Source organism: Apium graveolens, unplaced genomic scaffold (assembly GCF_009905375.1).
Source record: "Apium graveolens cultivar Ventura unplaced genomic scaffold, ASM990537v1 ctg3074, whole genome shotgun sequence".
NCBI classification, from domain to species: Eukaryota; Viridiplantae; Streptophyta; class Magnoliopsida; order Apiales; family Apiaceae; genus Apium; species Apium graveolens.
Genome location: NW_027417928.1, coordinates 11,215 through 34,805, shown reverse-complemented (window position 1 = coordinate 34,805; position 23,591 = coordinate 11,215). Strand labels below are relative to the sequence as shown.

Here is a 23,591-nt window from a genome sequence, read left to right as displayed (position 1 = left end):
GTTATTTTGGCATGGCCAAGTAATCCAGTAGCGTGATCATGTCATCATGCATCCTCAGTAGCGTGATCATGCAGTACTTAGCGTGATCACGTCTTTGCTGTTTTCGCGTTCATTACTTAGCGTGATCACGTCTTTGCTGTTTTCTCGTTCATTACACCCTCGTTGTGCACTAAAAATCCTCGTTCCACCGCCATTCGTATTTTCTACAGAGCTTTCACTCCTGACACTGCCTGGACCATCTTCATCACCTTTACTTTCTGTTGGTAGCTTCATAAATCCGGCAATGCTCATTGTCTGTCAAAGGCAACAGAAAACCAGTCAGAATTTGTTTCCAATTAAGCAAGCAAAACACCCAAAATTAAGCTAGAACATACACAAACAATAATGGTGCACATAACATATTCAAGAAAAGCTTTACTATTAATCTTCCGTTAAGATTTGGATTTTTTTTAATTCACCCTTGATTGCATGCTAATTTTTTGTTATAGATAATACTCAAAGTAGATTACCTTGTAAACTTTCGTATCCTTGTCGATATTGACATCCTTCTTGGTAGTTCCATTCTTGGATTTCTACGAGATACAACACATGACATCAATTTTAGAGCGGCTATAGAATATAAATCAGCAGTAAAAGAAGAAACTTCATTAGTTGCTACCTGTTTTGTGTAAATATCGTCTTTTTTCTCTTTCAAGAGAACCTGCATATACTCTAAATCTTTGTCAAGTGCTCGTGCCGTGGAACGCTCAAACTTGCCGTCTCAGCCTTCTTCTGCTTCTCAATAGCCTTCTGCTCCTCGTACTCTTTTAATGTCTTCATCTGATGAGAGCAATGAATACATTGTTATACAAATTGATATTTGAAAACGGTATTCAAAAAATACAATGCAAGAGAACTTGGAAACGTTCAATTTTGATAAAGGTTCAAGAAACGGTTTGGGAATACGAATCAGGTCAAGTGATTGAGTTTAATACCGCCATTTCTCTCTTTATCTCCTCTTGTCTCTTTTCTTCTTGCTCTTTAGCTAATCTAGCTCTTTCACGTAACTCTTCCTTAGAAAGAACCTCAGTCTCAGTTGTGACAGACACTTTTCTGCAATTAAAAGCACATATAGCATTTACAAGATGTTATCACATAAGAAAGAAATTCAAAAAAAATGTCAGATAATATCTGCAGAGATAAATATGATGCTTCCCAACATTACAACATTACATAGGTTGACATAATTTAAATGCAGTGTATGTGCGCCTTTTACGAGGGCAGGAAAGCAGCATGATACGCAGGGTTAGTTCAAGCATTATAAAGATTCTACATATACTGCGGTCCTAAAAAATTGGTAAATTTAGTACTCAATGAACTCTTTCTAACACTAAGCCAACATGCTTCCCACCCTGATCTATTTTGAAACCGCTGTGCACTCACATGTATATATTTATACTTTTTGTGATGATAAATTTAGGTTAATGGCGATGCTGAAAATTAATAGATTCCCCTTTGCTCCACATCAAGACACAAATATACAGGATTTCTACAAACTAATAGATTCCCCTTTGCCCCACATCCAGACTCAGACACTAGTATACAGGGTTGCTTCACTTTGCTACTCCACTACAATGATTAGAGATAGCCCCAATGCTACTACTAATTTTCTTCCATCCCTAAATTGCTAAAACACAAAAATAATCTGTAACACATCTTCTAACACCATAAAGTTACTAATAACAGAGTTAATGGAGACAGCTTACCATTGACTATCGTTACCATGATGGTCAACTGCCTTGCTCTCTTGAGTACCACCATGTTCAGCCTTATGCTCTTGAGTATCACCAAGAGGAACCTTGTGCTATTGAGTATCACCATGAGAAGCCTTTACTTCCTCAGCAGCAACAGGACTGTTAACTGCTTCTTGCTTCTGATTACCTCTATGGAAGCTATCACCTCATCATTCTCAAACTCTTGATCAGGTCCAATTTCAGTCACCTTAGCACGTCTATTGTTATCCGGATGATGACCCCTCTTTCCCTTTTTCTCCTCCGCCTCTTCCTGTAAAAATCCACAAAATTAATACAAAGCACAACAAATTCAAACCCTCCAAATACAAAGCCCCACAAGGACTTTAGACCAAACAATACAAAAAAGTGCACAACTCGCAACCAGTGATCAAAATTTCAAAAACCAATCTGTAAATAGCTAAATAATGAACTAAAATCGGTCAATTACCATGCAATTAGTTAAAAACTCAAACTAACAATATCACAAATTAATGTCACTTCTACAAGACTATCAAATCAAACAACTCATATTTTCTCAACCAACTATAATTAAACTAAATCCACCACCCTGGTTCATAATTTTCGTAATTTTTGAGAACTCCACCCCTGCCTCTTCCAGCACCCTGATTCAAGTTTTCGTAATTCCTGCAAACACTACCCCTAAAAACTACACCATCCCTTCCTCGTCCACCACCATTAGTAATTTTTATGGAGTCTTCAGTCCTGTAGCTGCCGGGACCATCTTGATCACTATCTTTTAAATTATTTTCGATTATGATTATGGGCTTTTAAAGTTTTATATTTGTTTCGGGCTCAAATGTTATGAACAATATTGGGCTGGGCTATATATGTATCAAGTTTGTCAATCCAATACAGGAAAGAATTTGTCTATCATCTGTATATATATATATATAAATATAATCCACAATTTAGGGTCTGTATTAATATCGATCAATAGAATCCCATTGTCCTCATGGCATGCCAAGTAATCGAAGCAGGGAGACAGCAAATTGATGTGCTATATCATCACAACCTCAAACCCTACACCCACCTCAGCCTCTCTAAGTCTGCCTCGTCCTCAAAATTAAGGTCAGATGATTATTATGATGATGATGTATGTATTAGAAAAAATTTCTTTATGCTCGTGGATCAAATTGGTCCTCGTTTAGGTTATGTTTTGTATAAGATTGATTTACTACATTATCTGGTGCAAGAGCAAGATGATGATAATAATCTGGCTTGTTTGCGCCCTCTCCTTGTTTTCCCTTGTATTCATCAAAGCTACCGTCACTTTTTTAATTGCATAAAACTAGGATCCAAGTTTTATTTTATAGGACTCGGTCTTTTTCTTATTGGCAGTTTTGTTGATGATGAATCATATACTAGTGTTTATACTCTTGAAGAAAAGGATCTTGTGTCCATTCAACCTAGTGAAGACAATAATGTCAACAATTTCAAACATCTCTTCACCAAAATTAATAATCCAATGCACTCCCCTAAATCTCATCCCACTCTTTTTGTTGCCGATCAAAAACTCTATGTTATATCACATTATTGTCCTAAAAATTCTAGTTTTGAAGTCTTTACTCCCACGGACCAGACTTGGCAAGTGTTGCCTTCTCCCCCTTATTCTAAAGCTCGCAGCCTTGATGTCCCTCTTCTTGTTTTGGAGCAAGAGCATATGGTCTTCTTTTGTAATTTTCTTTTTTCCTTCAATCTCCAAACATATACTTGGATCCCAACTGCTGATAGCATTTATTATTCCAACTCGGATGATACCCCTTCTTTCCCCCCTACATTCTATCGCAAACGCGTTTCACTTATCGGTGATATGGCTTTTGGTTTCCTCTACAATGCACCTGAAGGCAATTATATTTGTGCTTCTCGCCCAACGACCATTGCCAAAGAACTAATGCAACCTAACTTAGCTCCCGACCAAGCTTTTTTGGAAGTATTAAGATCTTCCAGGTTTACCTACATGAATAACAAAGGTTATGATGACCTCTACTCCGACTACATTGTTGCTTTGCAGGACTTGGATGGTAAACAAATACTCTGTATTGTAACCTATGGTACCGATCTGGAACCGGCTCATGAGACTGGGTGTTATGAAACCAGCCATGTGGCCTTGACCTTTTTCGACATCCCCGGCGATTTCTACACTTCAAAAGATACCAGTCTTGACTCTTCCTATGCTTATGCAGATGACACAACTGAAGATGGCAGCGTGGCCAGGAGTTACTTTAATGCCAAGTTTCGGCACACTGCACATTTAGTCGTCTCTAATTCTCATTTTTCTACTCACGGCCGTCTCGAGGCGTGTTTCTTTTAGCTTGTTTTTTTCCCCTTGCTTGTGTGGTTTATATTCAGGTTTTAAGACTGTAAATGTGGTTTTGGTACTGAATATTGTGTGTATTCATTAAATTTTGTTAGTTTTGAATCAATTCTTATGCTTGCAAAAAAATGTGTATGTATGTGTTAAATTAGGATACAGCTAGTCTTAATGCTCTAGAATTATTGATCAAGTCGATAATTATTCCAAAATTAGGTGTCGTAGAATGTGCAATTTAGTTGTAAAGAACTGATTCGTTTAGAGGTAGTAACGATTTAATGCATATCAGTAAGGTTATATAATCATGTAGCGTGTTTGACAGTTGTAAAGAACTGATTATTACAGAATATAAATCATGTAGTTTGTAATCATGGATTGAAGGAGATGCTTAGAGACTGACTTGCTTTGGGATTATTACATTGAGTGAAGTAGAAGAGTGTGATACCATAGCCATTAATGCGAGAAATGGACTCAGATAGCCCACTGGTTCAGTGTAACTCCCTTTACTACAAACTTTAGTATGCTGCTCAGAGCAATCAAATAATTATTAGCCTCTGGTCAAGGAAGCACAAACAAATCAACATCACAACCGACATCAGTTTATTTCATGTCAACATCATTTTTGACTCCAGATATATGGCAGGACTGATGTTAATGTATGCAACTTTCACAGCCTGATATTTATAGTTACTGATTAATGTTACAATGTGGTACATGGATTATCCTGTTTCTGATTGTTTGGATTATCTTGTCGTACAATGTCGTAAATGGATATATTTAGTGGTGTTATTTTGTATGTTAGATGAAGTCAGCAATAGTAGTTTGTTTGTGTACATTAGATGATGCAGGCTCAGAAGCAATACAGAATATGACGCTTGTGAAGTTTATAGCATTAGATTATATGGACTTGTTGGAGACACAAACAATACTTAGAAGCAATTTTGTGTTCTGATATGCATGCAAAGTCGCACGACTAAACAATGCAGTGATAGAAACAGAGCTATTAACATGGGGCATGAATAAGTAATTAACAAATGTGAAAAGTAAAGATATAATCAACTAATATTGTATTAAATAAATAGCATAACTTGGTGTTTAGTTGTTCATCCAACACCTTAAGTTAGGTTTTAGAGTCAACTTAAGAGCTGCATGGTTTGTTATTAACTATAAAAACTAGTAAAGTTTCTTAAGTTTGCGTCGAATCAAGTATAAGCAAAGAATCAGTAAACTCCATTAATGAAAATCAACTTTACATCTACATTATTGATCTGATTACAAAGGTGAGAAAGAGAGAGTTGAGAGAGATTGCTCAGAGAGAGAGATGAGAGTAATGTGCTAGACTAGTCTTTATACAAACTAAAACAGAATCTTTTATGATAAGCTACTTTAGTTATGATAAGTTGACCATGTGATAAGCAGATTGTAAACAGCTATATAGTGCAATAGTCCCCCCTCAGATTGAATGTGGTTGAACGACATTCAATCTGGAAAGAAGTTTCCAATGAGCTTGTCGACCAAGACCTTTGGTGAAAATATCGGCTAACTGAAGAGAAGTAGGGATATAGGAAGGCTTAATCAGTTGAGCTTGAACTTGTTCCCTGACAAAATGACAATCTAAAGCAAAATGTTTGGTCTTCGGATGAAAAACGGGATCTGCTGCAATATCTAGTGCTGCTTGGTTATCTGTGTGAATGACAATAGGTAGTTTTTGAGGAATCTGTAATTCTGAGAGTAAAAGGTTCAGCCAAGATAATTCACACGCAGTATCTGCAATGGCACGCAGCTCAGCTTCTGCAGTATAACGATACACCACCTTTTGTTTGGATGAATGCCAGATGATCAAAGAAGAACCAAGCATCAAGCACATGCCTGTCACACTCTTGAGCATACTAGTTGAATCTAAATTTGAACCCCAATCGCTATCACAATAAGCCTCTAATTTGAGACTGGAGTCGGCTGAATAGAAAAGACCTTGAAAAGGAGTTCCTTTGAGATAACGGAGTACTCTCTGTACGGCTAGAATATGTGGTACACGAGGTGCCTGAAGAAATTGACTAAGATGATGTACCACATAGGCAATATTTGGTCGTGATACAGTCAAATACAATAGTTTACCAACAAACTTTCGATAAACAGAGGGGTCATCAAGCAAATCTCCATCAAAAGGAGAAAGTTTGACATTACTGTAAACAGGCAAGGAGAGTGGTTTGGAATCTTGAAGACCTGCTTCAAGATCTTCAAGAAGAAGATCGTAAACGAATTTATGCTGATGCAAATAGAGACCTTGATCTGTACGATGTATCTCGAGGCCAAGATAGTACTTGGCTAAGCCTAAATCTTTTATGGTGAATGTAGAATGGAGAACAGATTTGACATGAGTAATGAAAGAATTATCAGTTCCAGTTAAAAGTATGTCGTCTACATAAACCAGAGCAGTGACAAAAATATCCGAGTCTTTGTAAATGAATAAGGAATAGTCAGCAATACTCTGTGTAAAACCAAGTTCCAGCAATACAGAAGCCAATTTTTCAAACCACACTCGAGAAGCTTGTTTCAAACCGTAAATTGATTTGATCAATTTACAAACATAATCTGTACCATGTAAAGGATGGCCCGGAGGAATGGCCATGTACACTTCTTCAGTTAAATTGCCATGTAAAAATGCATTATTTATGTCAAGCTGATGAATATCCCATTTCTTAACGGCAGCTAAAGCCAAAAGGGTGCGTACAGTGGCCATTTTGGCAACAGGGGAGAAAGTGTGATGATAATCCTATCCTTCAATTTGTGGATAGCCTTTTGCTACCAAACGGGCTTTAAACTTATCAATTGAACCATCTGCCAGGTATTTGACACGATATACCCATTTACATCCGACTAATTTCTTGCCAGGAGGAAGTTTAACAACAGACCAAGTGTTGTTGGTTTGTAAGGCTAACAATTCTTTATCCATAGCATCTATCCAACGTTGGTCTTTAATGGCTTGATTATATGATAATGGTTCAGGAATAGCTGTAGATGGACGCACAGAACAGGCAAAAATAGAAGCTGGTGGAGAATAATGAGAAAAGTTGAATTTCTCATTGTTGATAGGACATGCCAGAAGTACAGAGTTGGAAGAATTATATTGGTTGGTTGGAATAACATAATCCTTCATCCAATTAGGTTTAATTTTGGGTCTAAGAGACACACGTGTAGGAACTGAAGTTGGTTGTAAAGAAATTATAGAATCTGAAAATGAAGGGGGAATATGGTCTGATGAAGTCACAGAGTCAGAAGGCGTATTAAGTGAAGAATTTGAAGTATTTGATTAAAATTTGTGTTATCAGTCAAATCATCTAAAGGACTATTGGCAGCAAAATATGAATCATCAGAAAATGTGGAAGTTGGAATAGTGAATATTGGAGGAGTGGAAAACAAAGGAGAATGAGCATAAGGAAAATTATTTTCATAAAAAAACACATGTCTGGAAACATGAAACTGGTGTTTAACAGGATCAAAAAGTTTGTAGCCTTTTTGAGTCATCGAATAACCAAGAAAAACAGTATTAATAGCTCGTGGTGCAAGCTTATCCGATTCATGAATGGACATATATGCTTGACAACCAAAAACTTTCAAGTGATTATAAGTTTTTGCCAACTTATGATGATTGTATAAAATGCCTTATGCATTTTATAATAGTAGAAAACTGAGTAAATACATAAGCAAAAAAATCTTTAAGGCATTGAGTGACATGCTGTTTGGTTGGTAACAAAATGGTCCAAAGGCCTCTAATACAATCATCCACAATTGTCAGAAAATATTTACAACCATTATAAGTGGGAGTCCTGTAAGGACCCTACAAATCACAGTGCACAAGTTCAAAAGGAACTGTTGCTTGAGACAAACTCACAGAGAAAGGGAGTTTACATTGTTTGGCTAAAGGACAAGTATTACAGGACAAGAGATGATAAAAACTAGATTTAGACAAGTCTATATCAACAATCTGATAAAGAACCTTTGTAGAAATGTGCCCTAATCTTCTATGCCAAAGAGATGAAAGTGGTAATGAAACAACAGTATAAGCTGAGATTGAAATAGGAGTATTGAACAGCTGGTAAAGTCCTCCCGTAAGTTTACCAAGAACCAATCCCTTCTTCTGGTATTGGTCCTGCACATAACATTCATCAGTTGTAAAATGAACAGATGATTTCAACTGAGAAGATAACTGACTGACTGAAAGAAGATTGAAGTGGAAAGAAGGAATATGGAATACATGTGTTAGAGAAATAGACAAAGGATAAAAGTGAACAGATCTAATGTGAGTGACATTGGCACTTTCACCATTAGGAAAGTTTACAGTTAAAGGGTTTGGTAACAAACTAATATCATGCATGGCATTTAGTTGGCAGCACATATGATTAGTAGCACCGGTGTCTATTATCCAAGAATCATTGGAAATCTGAGAAGATAGAGAATATATGGTACCTGCAATGTGAGTAGCCATACTGTATTGTGGCTGTGATGCAGTAAAAGATGTGCCAGGATAAGGAGAAGAGACTGGCGAAGGTCCCTTGTTTATGCACTGCATTAGGGTAGTAAGTTGAGTTTGCAGTTCCTCCATTCTGGTGGATAATTGTGCATTTTCAGAAGTAGCTTGAGAGTGAACAACAACATTAGCCTGAGCAGTAATGGCCTGAGTAGGTTTAGAAAACCTTGAATGTGCAGGTCTTCTTTTGCCTTTGTTATTTGGATGATAAGGATGATCCACATGGTAAGCAATCAACTTATAGCATCTATCCTTTGAATGTCCTTTGATATGGCAGTGTGCACACTCGTGAACAGGATGGGATTCTCTGTCACTAAAACGATTTGAAATATAGGAAGAAGTTGATGAAGTAGGCTTTGGCATGTTGACCATTAAAGCAACAGGTGAACTGCTAGAATAGTGTTGGACTTGTCTTTGCTTTTTCTTCTTGTTTGAGTAGCATGAATGCTTGATTTACTGTAGGCCATGGAGACATCATGAGTAATTGCCCTCTTGTAGCAGTATAACTAGAATGTAGTCCCATGAGAAATTGAATTAGCCTGGTTTTTTCAAGTTGATTTTCCCAATCCTTGACAGCACCACAAGAACACTTAATTGTAGGTTCCAAAGCCTTAATCTCGTCCCAAAAAACCTTTCAGTTTATGAAAGTAAAACTCAATAGAATCATTTCCTTGTTCCAGTTTGAACAGATCACGCTGAGTTTCATAAAACTTGTGGCCACTTACAGCAAAGAAACGTTCATTCAATTCATGCCAAACAGCGTATGCACTATCCATGTAGTTCATGTTGTTATTAATGTCATCAGAAACAGTATTGAGAATCCAAGTTATAACCATATCGTTCACTCGCTTCCAATGAGCAAACAGAGGTGATGATTCAGCTGGAGGAGAAAAGTTCCCATTAACAATAATAAGCTTGTTCTTGGCGTGCAATTTGTAAAGAACGTTTCCAGGAAGCAAAGTTTTCGGAACCAGTCAATTTCTTGGAAATCAAGATCATGCCAGGTTGATCGTTATTGTGAAGATATAAAGGATGAGTATTATTATCGATTATTTGCGGATATGTGTGCGTATTTTCATGATTTCTGGTGAAGAATCTGTGTTTGTGTGTGTGTTTGTTGCAGAACGACTTTGATTTGGAGTAGTCATGTTTATTAACAGTGCATTGGCATAAGATTGAGTAGAATTGTGAGACATTCAAGAGATATTCTCAAACAGATAAGAAAATTGATGAATAGATGCTTGAAAAAGCAGAAAAACACAGAGAAAACAGGTAGAAGATGATGATGAAACAAACAACACAAACAATCAAACACGTTGCGATCATGATTGCAATTCAATCATTACTAGTTCACGATCACGATTACGATGCAATGAAACAATCACTTGTATGTAACGATCAATCAACAAGTTGCAGAGATACAAAAAACGATGAAGATTATCGAAAGTAGAAGCAGAACAATAGCAGCTTACTCGTTGTTCAAGAAAGTGGCAAAAATAATGAAGATGCGGAAAATAAGCTCTGATACCATCTTAAGTTCGTGTCGAATCAAGTATAAGCAAAGAATCAATAAACTCCATTAATGAAAATCAACTTTACATCTACATTATTGATCTGATTACAAAGGTGAGAAAGAGAGAGTTGAGAGTAGAGGCGGCCAACGTGGGGGTTGGGCGGTTCGGGCCGGGTTGGAAGCGGGTTGGAACCGGAAAAATTGAACACTTAACCGGCATTGGGAGGCGAGCGAATCGGGCCGGGCTGGGTTGAGCTGACATACGGTAACCCGGATTCGGCTCGGTTCGCGGGCGGTTCGCGGGCGGTTCGCGGGCGGTTCGCTGGCGGGTTGAACACGCGGGCTGGCGGGTTGAGCAGCCTGTCCTTTTCCATGTGTTGTGTTTGTCAATTTGTGGATAGAATTGTCACATCTGTCAAGAACTAGTTATTTTATTGTTTTTATGCATCATAGCTATATTCATTTGAAAAAACTACCAAGTTCTTTGTAAATCAATTAATTTTATTATTTTAAATTTTTGGTTAAAAAGAGTACGGTACCTCTTATAAATTTTATTAATTTAAAAAAATTATAAATGATGTGAGAGGACTTCTCTCTAAAAAAACGGAACAAACCGCATCAAATATTAAAAAATTACAAATCAAATAATATAAAACTTTTAAAAAAATTACATTAAATATTTGTTCTAAAGTTGTTCGTTAGTTGAGGTTCCCGATTCGGATGAAGTATCCATTGTCATCCATGGCTCGTCGTCATCGTCGGAGTCTTCTTTTCTTCCTTGTTGTCTTTTATCGGCTTGATCCCAATCTTTTTTGCAAACTAAAATCTTTACAACGTCTGGCGCAAGACTGGATCGCTTCTCATCTAACACTCTTCTGCCTGCACTAAAAGCGGACTCGGACGCAATTGTAGAATCCGGTACAACTAAAATGTCCTTTGCAATTTTTGCTAAAACCGAAAATTGTAACTCATGATTCTTCCACCATGTTAGTATATCAAAATCATCATTTAACTCATAACTATATGAAAAAAATTTGCGAACCATACTAGTGGCAGAAGAAGGTACGGTAGATGACTCGGAAATTCTACATTTTTGTTTTTTGGTTAGTATAGATGAAATGGTACTCCGCTTTCGTGACTCGCCTTCGTAATAGAGTGAATATTCTCCAAATGTCGGTTTAGTGTTCCCGTGCCGGTACCTCGAGCGTAACTAAATGGTTGATGTGGTCTACCATTTTGTACACAAATCAAACAATGTACTTTAAATCTATTCGGATTATCCGGCACAACTTCTTTCGAAAAATATGTCCAAACGTGCGATGATTGTCTCGAACTCGTAGCACCTACAGAAATTTACAAAACAAATAAAATTAGTTAACGAATTTACAAATTACAAATCGAATAAAATTTAATATTTAAAGTCAAATTACAAATCGAATAAACTTTGTAAATTAATTTATAAAAATTGAATAAAAACAATCAACAATATATATAAACAATATACTATTATTAATATACATTCAAAAACCAAAAACACACAAAAATAAACAGGAAAATGAAATACCTTCTTGGGTATTAAACGTGGATCCGGGTCGAGGCGGTAGCATCGAAGTCGCCTGAGTTGAACCTTGAGAAGAAATACTCCCTCTGCCTTGTTCCATTTTTCTGAGTTAGTTGATTTGTGAATTGAATTGCTGTTAACCCGCCCAACTCGCAACTTGCTGTGAATCTGTGAATTTGTGAATTGAATTGCTGTGAATTAAATTGTTGTTGAAGCTCTGAAGTCGGAGAAGAAATGGAGAAATAAAGATTGGATTGAGACTTGAGATGAGAGAAACAGAGATTGAGATGGTGAATTTTGATTGTTGTTGTATGTATATATTTATAAGTTGGAGATTTTAGGACCGTTGGAGACTGGAGTGCAGAGTGTAACGTTGGCGGAGGAAATAAAAATTCGTATTCGGTTCGCTTCTTTCGGCGGGTTGTGCGGGTTTGAACCGGCCCGAATCGGGCCGAATATTTTACGGTTTCCGTACGAGCCGGTCCCGAATGTGCGGTTCGAACCCGCACGTTTGGCCACCTCTAGTTGAGAGAGATTGTTCAGAGAGAGAGAGATGAGAGTAATGTGCTAGACTAGTCTTTATACAAATTAAAACAGAATCTGTTATGATAATCTGTTATGATAAGCTACTTTAGTTATGATAAGTTGACCATGTGATAAGCAGATTGTAAACAGCTATAGTGCAATAAAGTTCAGTTTACTGTAGACCTATGTAAATACAAACTTTGTTTGTATATCACTTCTATAATTTAGTTTTCTTGATATTTTGATGAGATAATGGTTGGTTGAGTGTTCAATTTGTCTCTAGATTACTCTTTTTCATAATAGATAATGATTGTTGTAGAGGTTTAATTAATTGAGTTTAGAATTTTATATCCCGTCATTTTCAAATACATTGATTGATATGTCAAAATAATATAATTGTTTTTTCGAAAAAGTGCATAATATTATATTATAAATATGATCTTGATACAATAAGATTTTCTTAAAAACTTCACAAGCTAAAAGAATGAATGATTAATGATAAAAAAGAATTTAACTTAGCCAAACTTTAAAGTGATCTCAATCCAATTTTCATCTGATATTAATTCGAAACATATTTTATATTTTATACTAATTATATCTAAATACATAATAACGGAAAGTTGATCGGATTCTGAAACTATATTCAAATCCGAAATCGATTTAATTGAATTATCATAACAATTATTTTACTTTTACCATGTATAATTAAACTAATATAAACACATTTATATATCCTTAATTAACATAGGGCATGAATATTTACTTACAAATATAAAAATGTAGATACTAATCAATCTTGTATCGAAACCGTTGAATAACATAGATCCAAAAATAGAAGTCCAAATTTCATCTGTATAACAAATTTATCATAATTGTACGTCATGATATAGTGATGAATTTCAAAATTTGGTTAATCTAATGTTTAACTTTTCTAATAAACAAAAACAGAATCAAATTATAGACGAGATTGTTCAAACTTTTTATTTTAAGCATAATCGAGTATTCTCGGAAAACGTAAAAACTCTTGAATAAAAATAAATTACCAAAATATGTTTTACATTACCAAAATAAACTTTGTTTATTTTACTGACTTAGAATTCGTCCAATGCAAGGTTTTTTTTAATTATTAAAATTTTTAAATACAAATTGAATTACAATTTTTAGGATGCGAAATTTAATTATTTAAAATTTTTTATATAATATAATTTGATAATAATTTATCTATATGAACATATATTTCTAAAAAGATATAATGGTCCATATTAGATTGGAAAAAAATATAATAAGTCATATTAGATTGGCAGTACATAAATCATAATTATCAAAAATTTAGATAATATTCCTCTCAAGCATACTAGCATATATCCTAGGCGATGCAATATTTTTAAAATTTACCTTTTAAATTTTAAAATTTTTTAAAATATATTTCTAATATATATATATATATATATATCTGAGACTGTTACAATATTGTTTTTATCTTTGAAGATTTTTTTGTAATATTGTTGTAACAAATGTGCATATATTGAAAAATATACGGATGGAGATTTAAATTAAAACTATATATTGAAAAATATATAATCATATTTGATCTACTGTTGTATTATCTGAAATAACACCTAGAGGGGGGTGAATAGGTGTAAATAGCTACCAATGTCAGTTTTAAAACTTTTACCGGATATTTCAGCTTACTGTTTTACAATTATAACAGGAAATTATGAGAGCAGAAGCAAAATAGTAGAGTGCAGAAGAGGGGAGTGAATAGGTGTAAATAGCTACCAATGTCAGTTTTAAAACTTTTACCGGATATTTCAGCTTACTGTTTTACAATTATAATAGGATATTATGAGAGCAGAAGCAAAATAGTAGAGTGCAGAAAAGTAAATCAGATACAAGCGATTTTAGCCAGGTTCGACCCCTATATCTAATGGTCTACGTCCTGGTCCCTTACCAACTTGGTAAGAGAATATATTATTACTGAAAAATAAACAATTACAGAATAATAATATATCTCCCCTTTACCCAGTCACTGAAACAACTTGTTGTTATCCCCTTAACCTTGAGCAACTTGCAACTAGCTTCCTCACTGACTTCTTCAAGCAATCCGTTCCTTGAACCTCTGAATTTGTGAGCTTCCTCTCCTTAAATTCCTTTGTTCCTGAACCCTTTGCACTTGAGAACTAATGTAACTAATTACCTAGCTCTTCCCGTTCTAACCACTAAGAACCCTTGCTAGTTTCAGTGACTAATCACAATAATCTATTACAAGAATAATGATTACAACTCAAAAGTATTCTCTAAATAATATATAATAGCAGGGAACACTTAAGCTCAAATTTTAGAGAAAGATTAATGTTTTTCAAAGTGAGTTGCTAGCTTATATGAAAAATATATAAGTCATATATATATTGAAGGATATAATGGTTATAATTCTGAATTTCTCCATTAACGTTCTTGTGAACGTTGTTCTGAACGTTAAAGAGAAATCAGATGCAAAACTATAGGAGTTTCAGAGTGCTAAAACATTTAGAAAGCAGCTCCTATAATTTAGGGATAAGGTAGAAGTTGTTAAGAGATAAGACTTTGAATCCTTCTCAACTTCTTCCTATATTTTAGAAAAAAATTTATTAATTTTAAATAAGCTTAAACGTTTACTAAAATTATATACTAAACAGAGAATGTACAATATATAAGTCCTAACCCTTGTATAAATCTCGAGTTCAAAATCCGGGTAGAACACAGCTTCTGTTCAGACTCTATTCAGCTTGCTGTTATCACATAACAACTTGTTGTTATGCTGATAAATCTATCAACCTGCAAAACTAAGTTAGAACTACAATACGGCACGCTGTTATTAACATAATATATTAAAAACAAGCTATAATAATAAGATGACTTGCTATATTGTGTGATCATCAAAACTTGGGATTTACAATCTCCCCCATTTTGATGATTACACACAAATTTCAGGTGAGAAAAATACTCCCCCTGAATCTCATAACCAGAGGGATAAAAACTGAACTCCCCTGATTTATATAACCCCTGCAATCAAAGTTAGTAGCATTTGACCATCTAACAGGAATTATATAAAAAGTTTTAACTAAAAGATTTAACAGAGCAATACTCGAGTAAATAATAAACTTAGATAACCAACTTAAACTTCATAAATCCATAACAGTTTAATATTAAGCAAAAGCAGCTCAAACCAAAGTCACAAACCAAGTACTACTAGCTGTTATCACAGCAACAAACAGACCAAGTAAAACCACAAGTCAAGTCAAAGTTCACCACATAAACACATAATAACTTAAACTTCCAAAAGTTCCCAAGCAGTCATATCATCATCCTGAAATTAATCTCCCCCTTTATCACCAAAAAGGGAAGTATCATGATCATCATTGTGCTGGCCATCCGTATCCACAGGAGCATGTTGGACCGTGTCAGTGCCAGACCCATCAGCCGGAGCAGTAGAACAAGCAGCGGGGTTGGCAGCCTTAGAAACAGTAGTGCGAATACCATAAAACCGAGACATCATATCCTAATTAAGCCTTTTAATCTCATTGTTGACAACGCGAAGTTCAACAACCTCTATATCAATTCGAGCCATATCAGTTTTCATCACAACAACTTGAGGTCCAGAAGCATTTGGGACACCCCTGGTTCTGCAGTGGACGAAGCCGGATGACTAGAGATTGATGCCTGAACAGGAGGAGGGAGAGAAATCTTCTCAAGTGCGCCTTTAGCAGTAACTTGTAAGCTAGACTGGGTAAGGCTAATAGCATCGAAGAAATTTGATGCTTCCACTTTGTCTTTGGCGTCTAACTTTAGCCCAAAGTGCCTAAATATACGTGTCAGAAGCAACCCATACGAAAGAGCCCGGTTTTTCTTGTTAAGACAGTCCAACATATTCGATAAAATCAACCCAGAAACATCAAACTTTCGGCCTTTAAGCAGTAGAGAGACAATAATCATATATTTCCAAGTTAAGATCGAACGATTTCCAACACGCGGGCAAATATTTGTACGACACACTTTAAATAGCAAGTGTGTCATAGGATCAGGAGCAGCAGTCGTAGGCAAAGACAAGTCAGTATTATGTAAATCTCCCCTAACAAGACCCTGTTGATCTAATTCGGACAAATCATCAAACAGTTGGCATACACCTTTCTTAGTAATCGGAGCAATTAAATCATCAGAAAGTCCCTTGATTTTTAAAATGGCATTTAACACCCCAGAATTCAACCTTATGTTTTGATCCTTAACTCTACTCACACAATCACCTTCAGTATCCAAAAATAGATTACCATAGAATTCTTGTACCAAAGGTGGATATCAAACATCAGGCAAATTAATCAAGGGAAGCATGACCATAGATTCAAATATCTTCACAAACCCACATTCAGTAAATTCAGAGCCGATAACAGACTTACCGTAAATGATGCCACGATGACCGAGGTTGAAGCTTTGATAGCGAGTCTCCAGTCCCCGATTAATGAACTTGATAGATTGATGTGGAGAGATTATTTCGGGATAAATATGACTTTAAAAAAACTAACCCCCGATTTAAATAAATTTAGCATGATAATAGGAGAGATAAAAAAATCACATAACAAATCTATCCACATTAACTGATTTAAATAGATATAGGCGAAATTCAAATTTTAAACAACTAAGCAAAGTGCACAGATAAGCATAACATAATAATTATAGTACAAAGAATTAGGTGTACTGCCAAATACCATAGCGGACGAAACATTTTAAACAAAAATAGCTTGCTATCTTACGTAAAAAAAGTAAGCTACTTGCCAATACCAGCTTGTTGTTTAAGTAGTACACATACCCAATTCTCTGCGAATGATGAGAAATCGTTCTTCCGGCAGATGTTTGGTAAATATATCAGCAAGTTGATATTCTGTAGGAATATAAACAAGGTTAATTTTACCTTTAGCCACATTGTCTCGCAAGAAATGATGTCGAACGTCGATATGCTTTGTGCGAGAGTGAAGAACCGGATTTTCTGAGATATTTATTGTGCTAGTGTTGTCACAATAAATTGGAACTTTGTCACATTTGATTCCAAAATCCTTGAGAGTTTGCATCATCCATAGAATTTGAGAACAACAGCTCCCTGCAGCTAGATATTCGCCTTCGGTTGTAGTGAGAGCCACAGATGTTTGCTTCTTGCTTTGCCAACATACCAAGCTAGAACCAAGAAAATTGCAAACGCCACTTGTACTTTTTCTATCCGTTTGTGACCCTGCATAGTCTGCATCACTATACCCCACATGATCAAATGTATTCGAAATAGGATAGAATAAGCCAAGATTAATGGTACCACTTAAGTAACGAAAAATTCTTTTAATAGCATTTAAGTGGGACTCCGTAGGGTTATCTTGAAAGCGTGCACAAACACTAACACTATACATGATATCAGGTCTAGAGGCTGTGAGATATAATAAAGATCCAATCATACCTCGATATCGTGTTATATCGACACTTTTACCTGATTCATCTTAAAACAACTTGTTATTTTGAGGCATTGGAGTTGATTTTGGCTTGACACTTTCAAATCCAAATCTCTTCAGCAACTCTTTCACATATTTTGTTTGGTGCACATAGATAATATCAAAAGTTTTCTTGATTTGAAGACCCAAGAAATAGTTGAGCTCACCCATCATGCTCATGTCAAATTCGATATGCATACACTTAGAAAACCACTCACAAAGTTCATCATTAGTAGATCCAAAGATAATATCATCAAAATATATTTGGAATACTAAGATTTCACCATTAAGAGATTTTGTAAATAAAGTAGGATCAATTTTACCTCGTAGAAAACCATTCTTAAATAAGAACTTACTGAGTCTTTTATACCATGATCTAGGAGCTTGTTTCAGTCCGTAAAGAGCTTTCTTCAACTTGTAGACATAGTCCGAATATTGTTCATGTTCAAAGCCAGGAGGTTGTTTTACATAAACTTCCTCTTCCAGTAGGCCGTTTAGGAAAACCCTTTTGACATCCATCTGAAACAGCTTGATCTTTTTGTAGCATGCATAAGCCAAGAGCATTCTGATTGATTCCAAGTGAGCAACCGGAGCATATGTTTGATCAAAATCGATGCCTTCTTGCTGGTTGTATCCTTGAGCCACAAGTCTTGCCTTGTTGCGAGTGATAGTACCTTCTTCATCAAGCTTGTTCTGCCAATAACTGATGCATTCTCTGGACGCTTGACCAATTCCCAAACATCACATCTTTCAAATTGGTTGAGTTCTTCTTGCATAGCCATGATCCAATTTTCATCTTTAAGAGCTTTTTTGACAGATTTCGGTTCTTCTTGAGCTAGAAAGGCAGCATAAGCACAGAAGTTTTCCTTTCCTTTTCTGGTCTTTATTCGTTCAGAAATATCACCAATCACCAACTCGGGAGGATGGTTCTTGACGGTCCTTGTAGCCTTGGGCAGATTTTGTTGAGATATTTCTTCGTGAGATGCTCGAATCCACTTTATAGGTGGTGGTTGTTGTCCATCATAGATATATTGCTTCTTTGTCTCCTTTGGAACATATGATCCATCAAGATTTATTTTAGATAGCATGTCAGAGAGATTTTGCACTGTAGAGGAGATTTCAGCTTGCTGAGATTCTGTTCCACCTTGTTGAGATGAAGATCCAGCTTGTTGTAATGTTATTCCGGTAGGCTGAGATGATGTTTTAGCTTATTGTGATGGAGTGACCGTTTGTGGAGATGGAGTTTCAGCTTGCTTAGATGCTGGAGTAGCAGCTTCATCTGACTTCTTCTCACTTGGATGAGGTTGAGAGTATGGATCAGTACATGCATCATCTTCCTCATCTCTTGGCAGATCATTGTTAGGTTCTTTGAACACAATATCAATAGATTTTTCAACAATACGCTTATCTAAATTATAATATCTATATGAACGACTTGTTGAAGAGTAACCAAGAAAGATAGCTTCAAAAGATTTAGCATCAAATTTACCATCTCTATCAATCTTTTTAAGAACAAAACATTTAGAACCAAAAACTTTAAAGTACCTGATATTAGGAGTCTTATTTCTCAGCAGCTCATATGGAGTCTTGTTCAAGATAGGCCTGATAATCACCATGTTCAAAACATAGCAGGTTGTATTGACTGCTTCTACCCAGAAACTTCTTGGCAACTTGCTTTCTTGCAATAACGTCCTTGTTTCCTGAAGTGACCTATTTTTGCGCTCTACGAATCCATTTTGTTGAGGTGTCCTTGGTGCTGAGAATTGATGAGTTATTCCTCTTTCTTCACAATATGTAATGAAGTCATTTTGGAATTCACCTCCATGATCACTCCTTATACCTATAAGCTTGGTTTTCAACTTGTTCTCAAGAAGTTTTATTAGCTTTTCAAATTCCTCAAATGCACAATCTTTAGTACGAAGAAATAAAACCCATGAATATCGAGAATAATCATCAATAATAACAAAATAATATTGCTTACCTCCTATGCTTTTATAAGCTTCAGGACCAAACAAGTCTAAGTGTAAGAGTTCTAGAGGTTGAGTTGTTGATACCATGTTCTTAGCCGTATGAGTGCTTCGGATTTGTTTTCCTAGCTGACATGCTGAACACACCTCGGTTTTGACATACTTTAATTAGGGCAGACCCCTTACTAGCTCCTTGCTTGACAACTTCTTAAGAAAGCCCATGTGAGCATGACCCAATCTTCTATGCCAAATGGTTGGATCAACATCCACAGCAGGTTATTTTCTGCAACTCAAAGTCTAAGATATATATATATATATATTTCCTTTTCTTCTAGCAACTAGAGGAATCTGGTTAGTACCAAACACATTTATCCTTAGAGAATTCAACTTTATGACCATCATCATGTAATTGACTTACACTAAGCAAATTATATTTCAAGCCTTTAACAAATCTAACATTAGAAATAGAGGCAGTATCATTACCAACTTTACCTTTACCTAGAATAGGGAGAGTCTTACTATCACCAATAGTTACTCCTCCTCCTCTTTTCAACTTGAGACTCTTAAACTGAGTTTTGTCTCCACACATATGCCTTGTACAGCCACTATCAATGATCCATTGTGTAGACTTGATCTTAGCAGCAAGACACATCTGCAAAATAAAGAAAACAAAACTTAACCCTTTGGTACACAAATTGGTTTGGGTCCACTTTGGTTAGAAGCAAGAACATATAAAACATTTAAATCAGTTTTCTTGATCCACTTTTAGACCACAGTAGGATATGTATGCTGCTGAGTTCTATAGCTTCTGTTTGGACTATTCTGGTAAGCTGTTTTCTTTTTCCAGTAGGTTGTTTTCCCTTCTGATCTTTTCTGGAAGTATTGTCTTTGAGGCTTGACACTGCAATTCTGAGCTAGATGTCCTTTTCCTCCACATTTAGCACATTACTTCCAGGGCATAGCATATTTGTATGGTTTGCCACGCCTTCCTTCATATTTGAGAGCATTTGCCTTCTTGTTGAAGTTGAGACCAACTCCTTCTTTATCCAATGGAACCTTGATGCTCTTCATCATAAATTTCAGACCTTCTTCTCCTTGAACAAAATTTCCCATTCCTTTTCGGAGCTTTAAGACTTCTATTTCAAGAGTTTTGATCTTTTCAGCTTGCTGTCTTGTTGTGACAATGGGCTGTGATGTACTTGTAGCAAGCTGAGATGTACTGGCAGCAGGCTGGGATGTATGCAATTTTGTAGATTCCTTTATTTTGAATGTCTCTAGGCATGCATCTATGGATTCTATTTCTTGCTTCAGCTGGGAGATCTCTTCTTTTTTAACTTCATTCCTTCTTATCATAATTTTATGAAAACCTTCGGCTTGTTCGAGTTTTTCTTGAAATTCCTGGATTTTAGCTTGAGTAGGCTCTTTGGTGTCGAAGAATGTATATATCCTTTGTATAAGTTCTTGTACCATGTTTTTTGAGATAGTTATTCTTCTCAATCAGCTTGCTGTTTTCTGCCTTAAGAGAATTATATTCCTCATTTGGAATATGATCTTGTTCGTGCATGGTTAGTTGTTCTAATACAAAATTATCATTAGATAGATCAAATCTAAATGAGCTAACCTCACTGTAGTCATCCTCGGATTCACTCTCTACCAGAACTTCATCCGTTAGTCCTCGAACAGTGTCATCCTCCATGCCAACAAGTGCAAAATTGATCATTTCCTCTTCAGAGTCATCACTAGAGGCAGATTCTTCTTCATCATCAATCCAAGTCAGAAGTGCTTTGGATTTCTTCCTCTTGTCTCTGGAAACAGCAGGCTATTTTGACTTTAGCTTGTAGCAGTCTTTCTTGAAATGACCAGGCTTTCCACATTCAAAGCAATTCCGATCCTTTGATTCCTTGGAGGGCTTCCTGCTACTGAAGTATTTAGCCTTATCATTGTCTTTCTCCCTTTTTAGCTGATTATGTTTTCTAATCATCCGTTGAATCTTCTTGGAAAGAAGTGCAAGATCTTCGTCTGATTCCTCATCTGATTCTGGCTTGCTCTTTTCAGCAGCAAGAGCTAAATTCTACATTTTTTCAACTGGAGCAATATTCTTCTTGGCATTTATCTTTGTCTCGAATTGCTCCAACTCAGCAAAGATAGATAGATGATCCATAGTATCAATATTGAGAGTAGCTTCCAAGGCTGTTACTTTGTCTTGATATTCGAATGGAACAGAAGTGAGAATATTCATGTTGAGTTCTGACTGAGGAATCGTCTTTCCAAGTCTTTCTAGGTTATCGATGATGACTTGAAACCTAGCTTGAGCTTCTCGGATGGTTTCTCCCTTTTGCAAACTGAAGCCACCTAGTTCTTTCATTAGTTGGCCCAATTTGAGTTTCCTTAGACCCTTTGAACCTTCATGATAAGTTTCCAAAACTTCCCATATCTCCTTTACAGATTTAAGAGATGACACATTGTCATATTCATATTGGTTAAGACCATTGATGGTCATATCCATTTGCAACCATCTTTGTTAGCTCGTCGGAAGTGAGTTCATCAACATCTTTGACTTCGCCATCTTTATCAAGGAATTGATATGGACCTCTTTCAACAACTCTTTACATGAGAGGGTCTCTGGAAAGATGAGCTTCCATTTGTCCTTTCCACCAATTGTAATTGTCCGAACCGGTGAGGAGAGGAGCTCTAAAGTCTGATTTTCCCTGAAATTGGTCATCCATTGGATCTAGACTCCCCTGTTACAGAAATGTTAGTAAACGCAGCTCTGATACCAAATGAAATAACACCTAGAGGGGGGTGAATAGGTGTAAATAGCTATCAATGTTAGTTTTAAACTTTTACCGGATATTTCAGCTTAATGTTTTACAATTATAGCAGGCTATTTGAGAGCAGAAGCAAAACAGTAGAGTGCAGAAAAGTAAATCAGACACAAGCGATTTTAGCCAGGTTCGACCCCTATATCTAATGGTTTACGTCCTGGTCCCTTACCAACTTGGTAAGAGAATATATTATTACTGAAAAATAAACAATTACAGAATAATAATATATCTCCCCTTTACCCAGTCACTGAAACAGCTTGTTGTTATCCCCTTATGAGCAACTTGCAACTAGCTTCCTCACTGACTTCTCCAAGCAATCCGTTCCTTGAACCTCTGAATTCGTGAGCTTCCTCTCCTTGAATTCCTTTGTTCCTGAACCCTTTGCACTTGAGAACCAATGTAACTAATTACCTAGTTCTTCCTGTTCTAACCACTAAGAACCCTTGCTAGTTTCAGTGACTAATAACAATAATCTATTACAAGAATAATGATTACAACTCAAAAGTATTCTCTAAATAATATATAATAGCAGCGAACACTTAAGCTCAAATTTTAGAGAAAGATTAATGCTTTGCAAAGTGAGTTGATAGCTTATATGAAAAATATATGAGCCATATATATATTGAAGGATATAACGGCTATAATTCTGAATTTCTCCATTAACGTTCTTGTGAACGTTGTTCTGAACGTTAAAGAGAAATCAGATGCAAAACTATAGGAGTTTCAGAGTTGAAAAATGTTTAGAAAGCAGAACCTATAATTTAGGGATAAGGTAGAAGTTGTTAAGAGATAAGACTTTGAATCCTTCTCAACTTCTTACTATATTTTAGAAAACATTTTATTAATTTTAAATGAGCTTAAACGTTTACTAAAATTATATACTAAACAGAGAATGTACAATATATAAGTCCTAACCCTTGTATAAATCTCGAGTTCAAAATCCGGGTAGAACACAGCTTCTGTTCAGACTCTGTTCAGCTTGCTGTTATCACATAACAGCTTGCTGTAATGCTAATAAATCTATCAACCTGCAAAACTAAGTTAGAACCACAATACGACTGGCT

At 35.9% G+C, this 23,591-nt stretch overlaps 4 protein-coding genes and 1 long non-coding RNA gene across 5 annotated transcripts; 1 reads left to right on the top strand and 4 right to left on the bottom strand.

Moving 5' to 3' along the window:
- The first annotated feature begins 2,705 nt into the window (after positions 1–2,705).
- Positions 2,706–4,216, top strand: LOC141700900 (uncharacterized). Its single transcript, XM_074504561.1, has 2 exons — positions 2,706–2,861; positions 3,132–4,216. Exons 1-2 carry the CDS (start codon positions 2,746–2,748, stop codon positions 4,102–4,104), a joined length of 1,089 nt encoding a protein of 362 aa, XP_074360662.1. The 5' UTR covers positions 2,706–2,745; the 3' UTR covers positions 4,105–4,216.
- Positions 4,217–7,703: 3,487 nt separating this feature from the next.
- LOC141700906 (uncharacterized) lies at positions 7,704–10,446 on the bottom strand. The gene is made up of 2 exons (XM_074504566.1): positions 8,572–10,446; positions 7,704–8,254 (listed from the first exon to the last, which is right to left on the bottom strand). The coding sequence occupies exons 1-2, from the start codon at positions 9,002–9,004 to the stop codon at positions 8,220–8,222; spliced, it is 468 nt and encodes a 155-aa protein (XP_074360667.1). The 5' UTR covers positions 9,005–10,446; the 3' UTR covers positions 7,704–8,219.
- On the bottom strand, positions 9,024–9,468 carry LOC141700904 (uncharacterized). Its single transcript, XM_074504564.1, has 2 exons — positions 9,358–9,468; positions 9,024–9,263 (listed from the first exon to the last, which is right to left on the bottom strand). The coding sequence occupies exons 1-2, from the start codon at positions 9,466–9,468 to the stop codon at positions 9,024–9,026; spliced, it is 351 nt and encodes a 116-aa protein (XP_074360665.1).
- A 4,914-nt stretch (positions 10,447–15,360) lies between the features above and the next one.
- On the bottom strand, positions 15,361–17,315 carry LOC141700901 (uncharacterized). Its single transcript, XR_012566585.1, has 2 exons — positions 16,662–17,315; positions 15,361–16,358 (listed from the first exon to the last, which is right to left on the bottom strand). It is a non-coding gene; the product is annotated as an uncharacterized LOC141700901 (long non-coding RNA).
- Positions 17,316–20,054: 2,739 nt separating this feature from the next.
- LOC141700903 (uncharacterized) lies at positions 20,055–22,208 on the bottom strand. The gene is made up of 4 exons (XM_074504562.1): positions 21,778–22,208; positions 21,324–21,507; positions 20,714–20,932; positions 20,055–20,354 (listed from the first exon to the last, which is right to left on the bottom strand). Exons 1-4 carry the CDS (start codon positions 22,206–22,208, stop codon positions 20,055–20,057), a joined length of 1,134 nt encoding a protein of 377 aa, XP_074360663.1.
- Between the last annotated feature and the right edge of the window lie 1,383 nt (positions 22,209–23,591).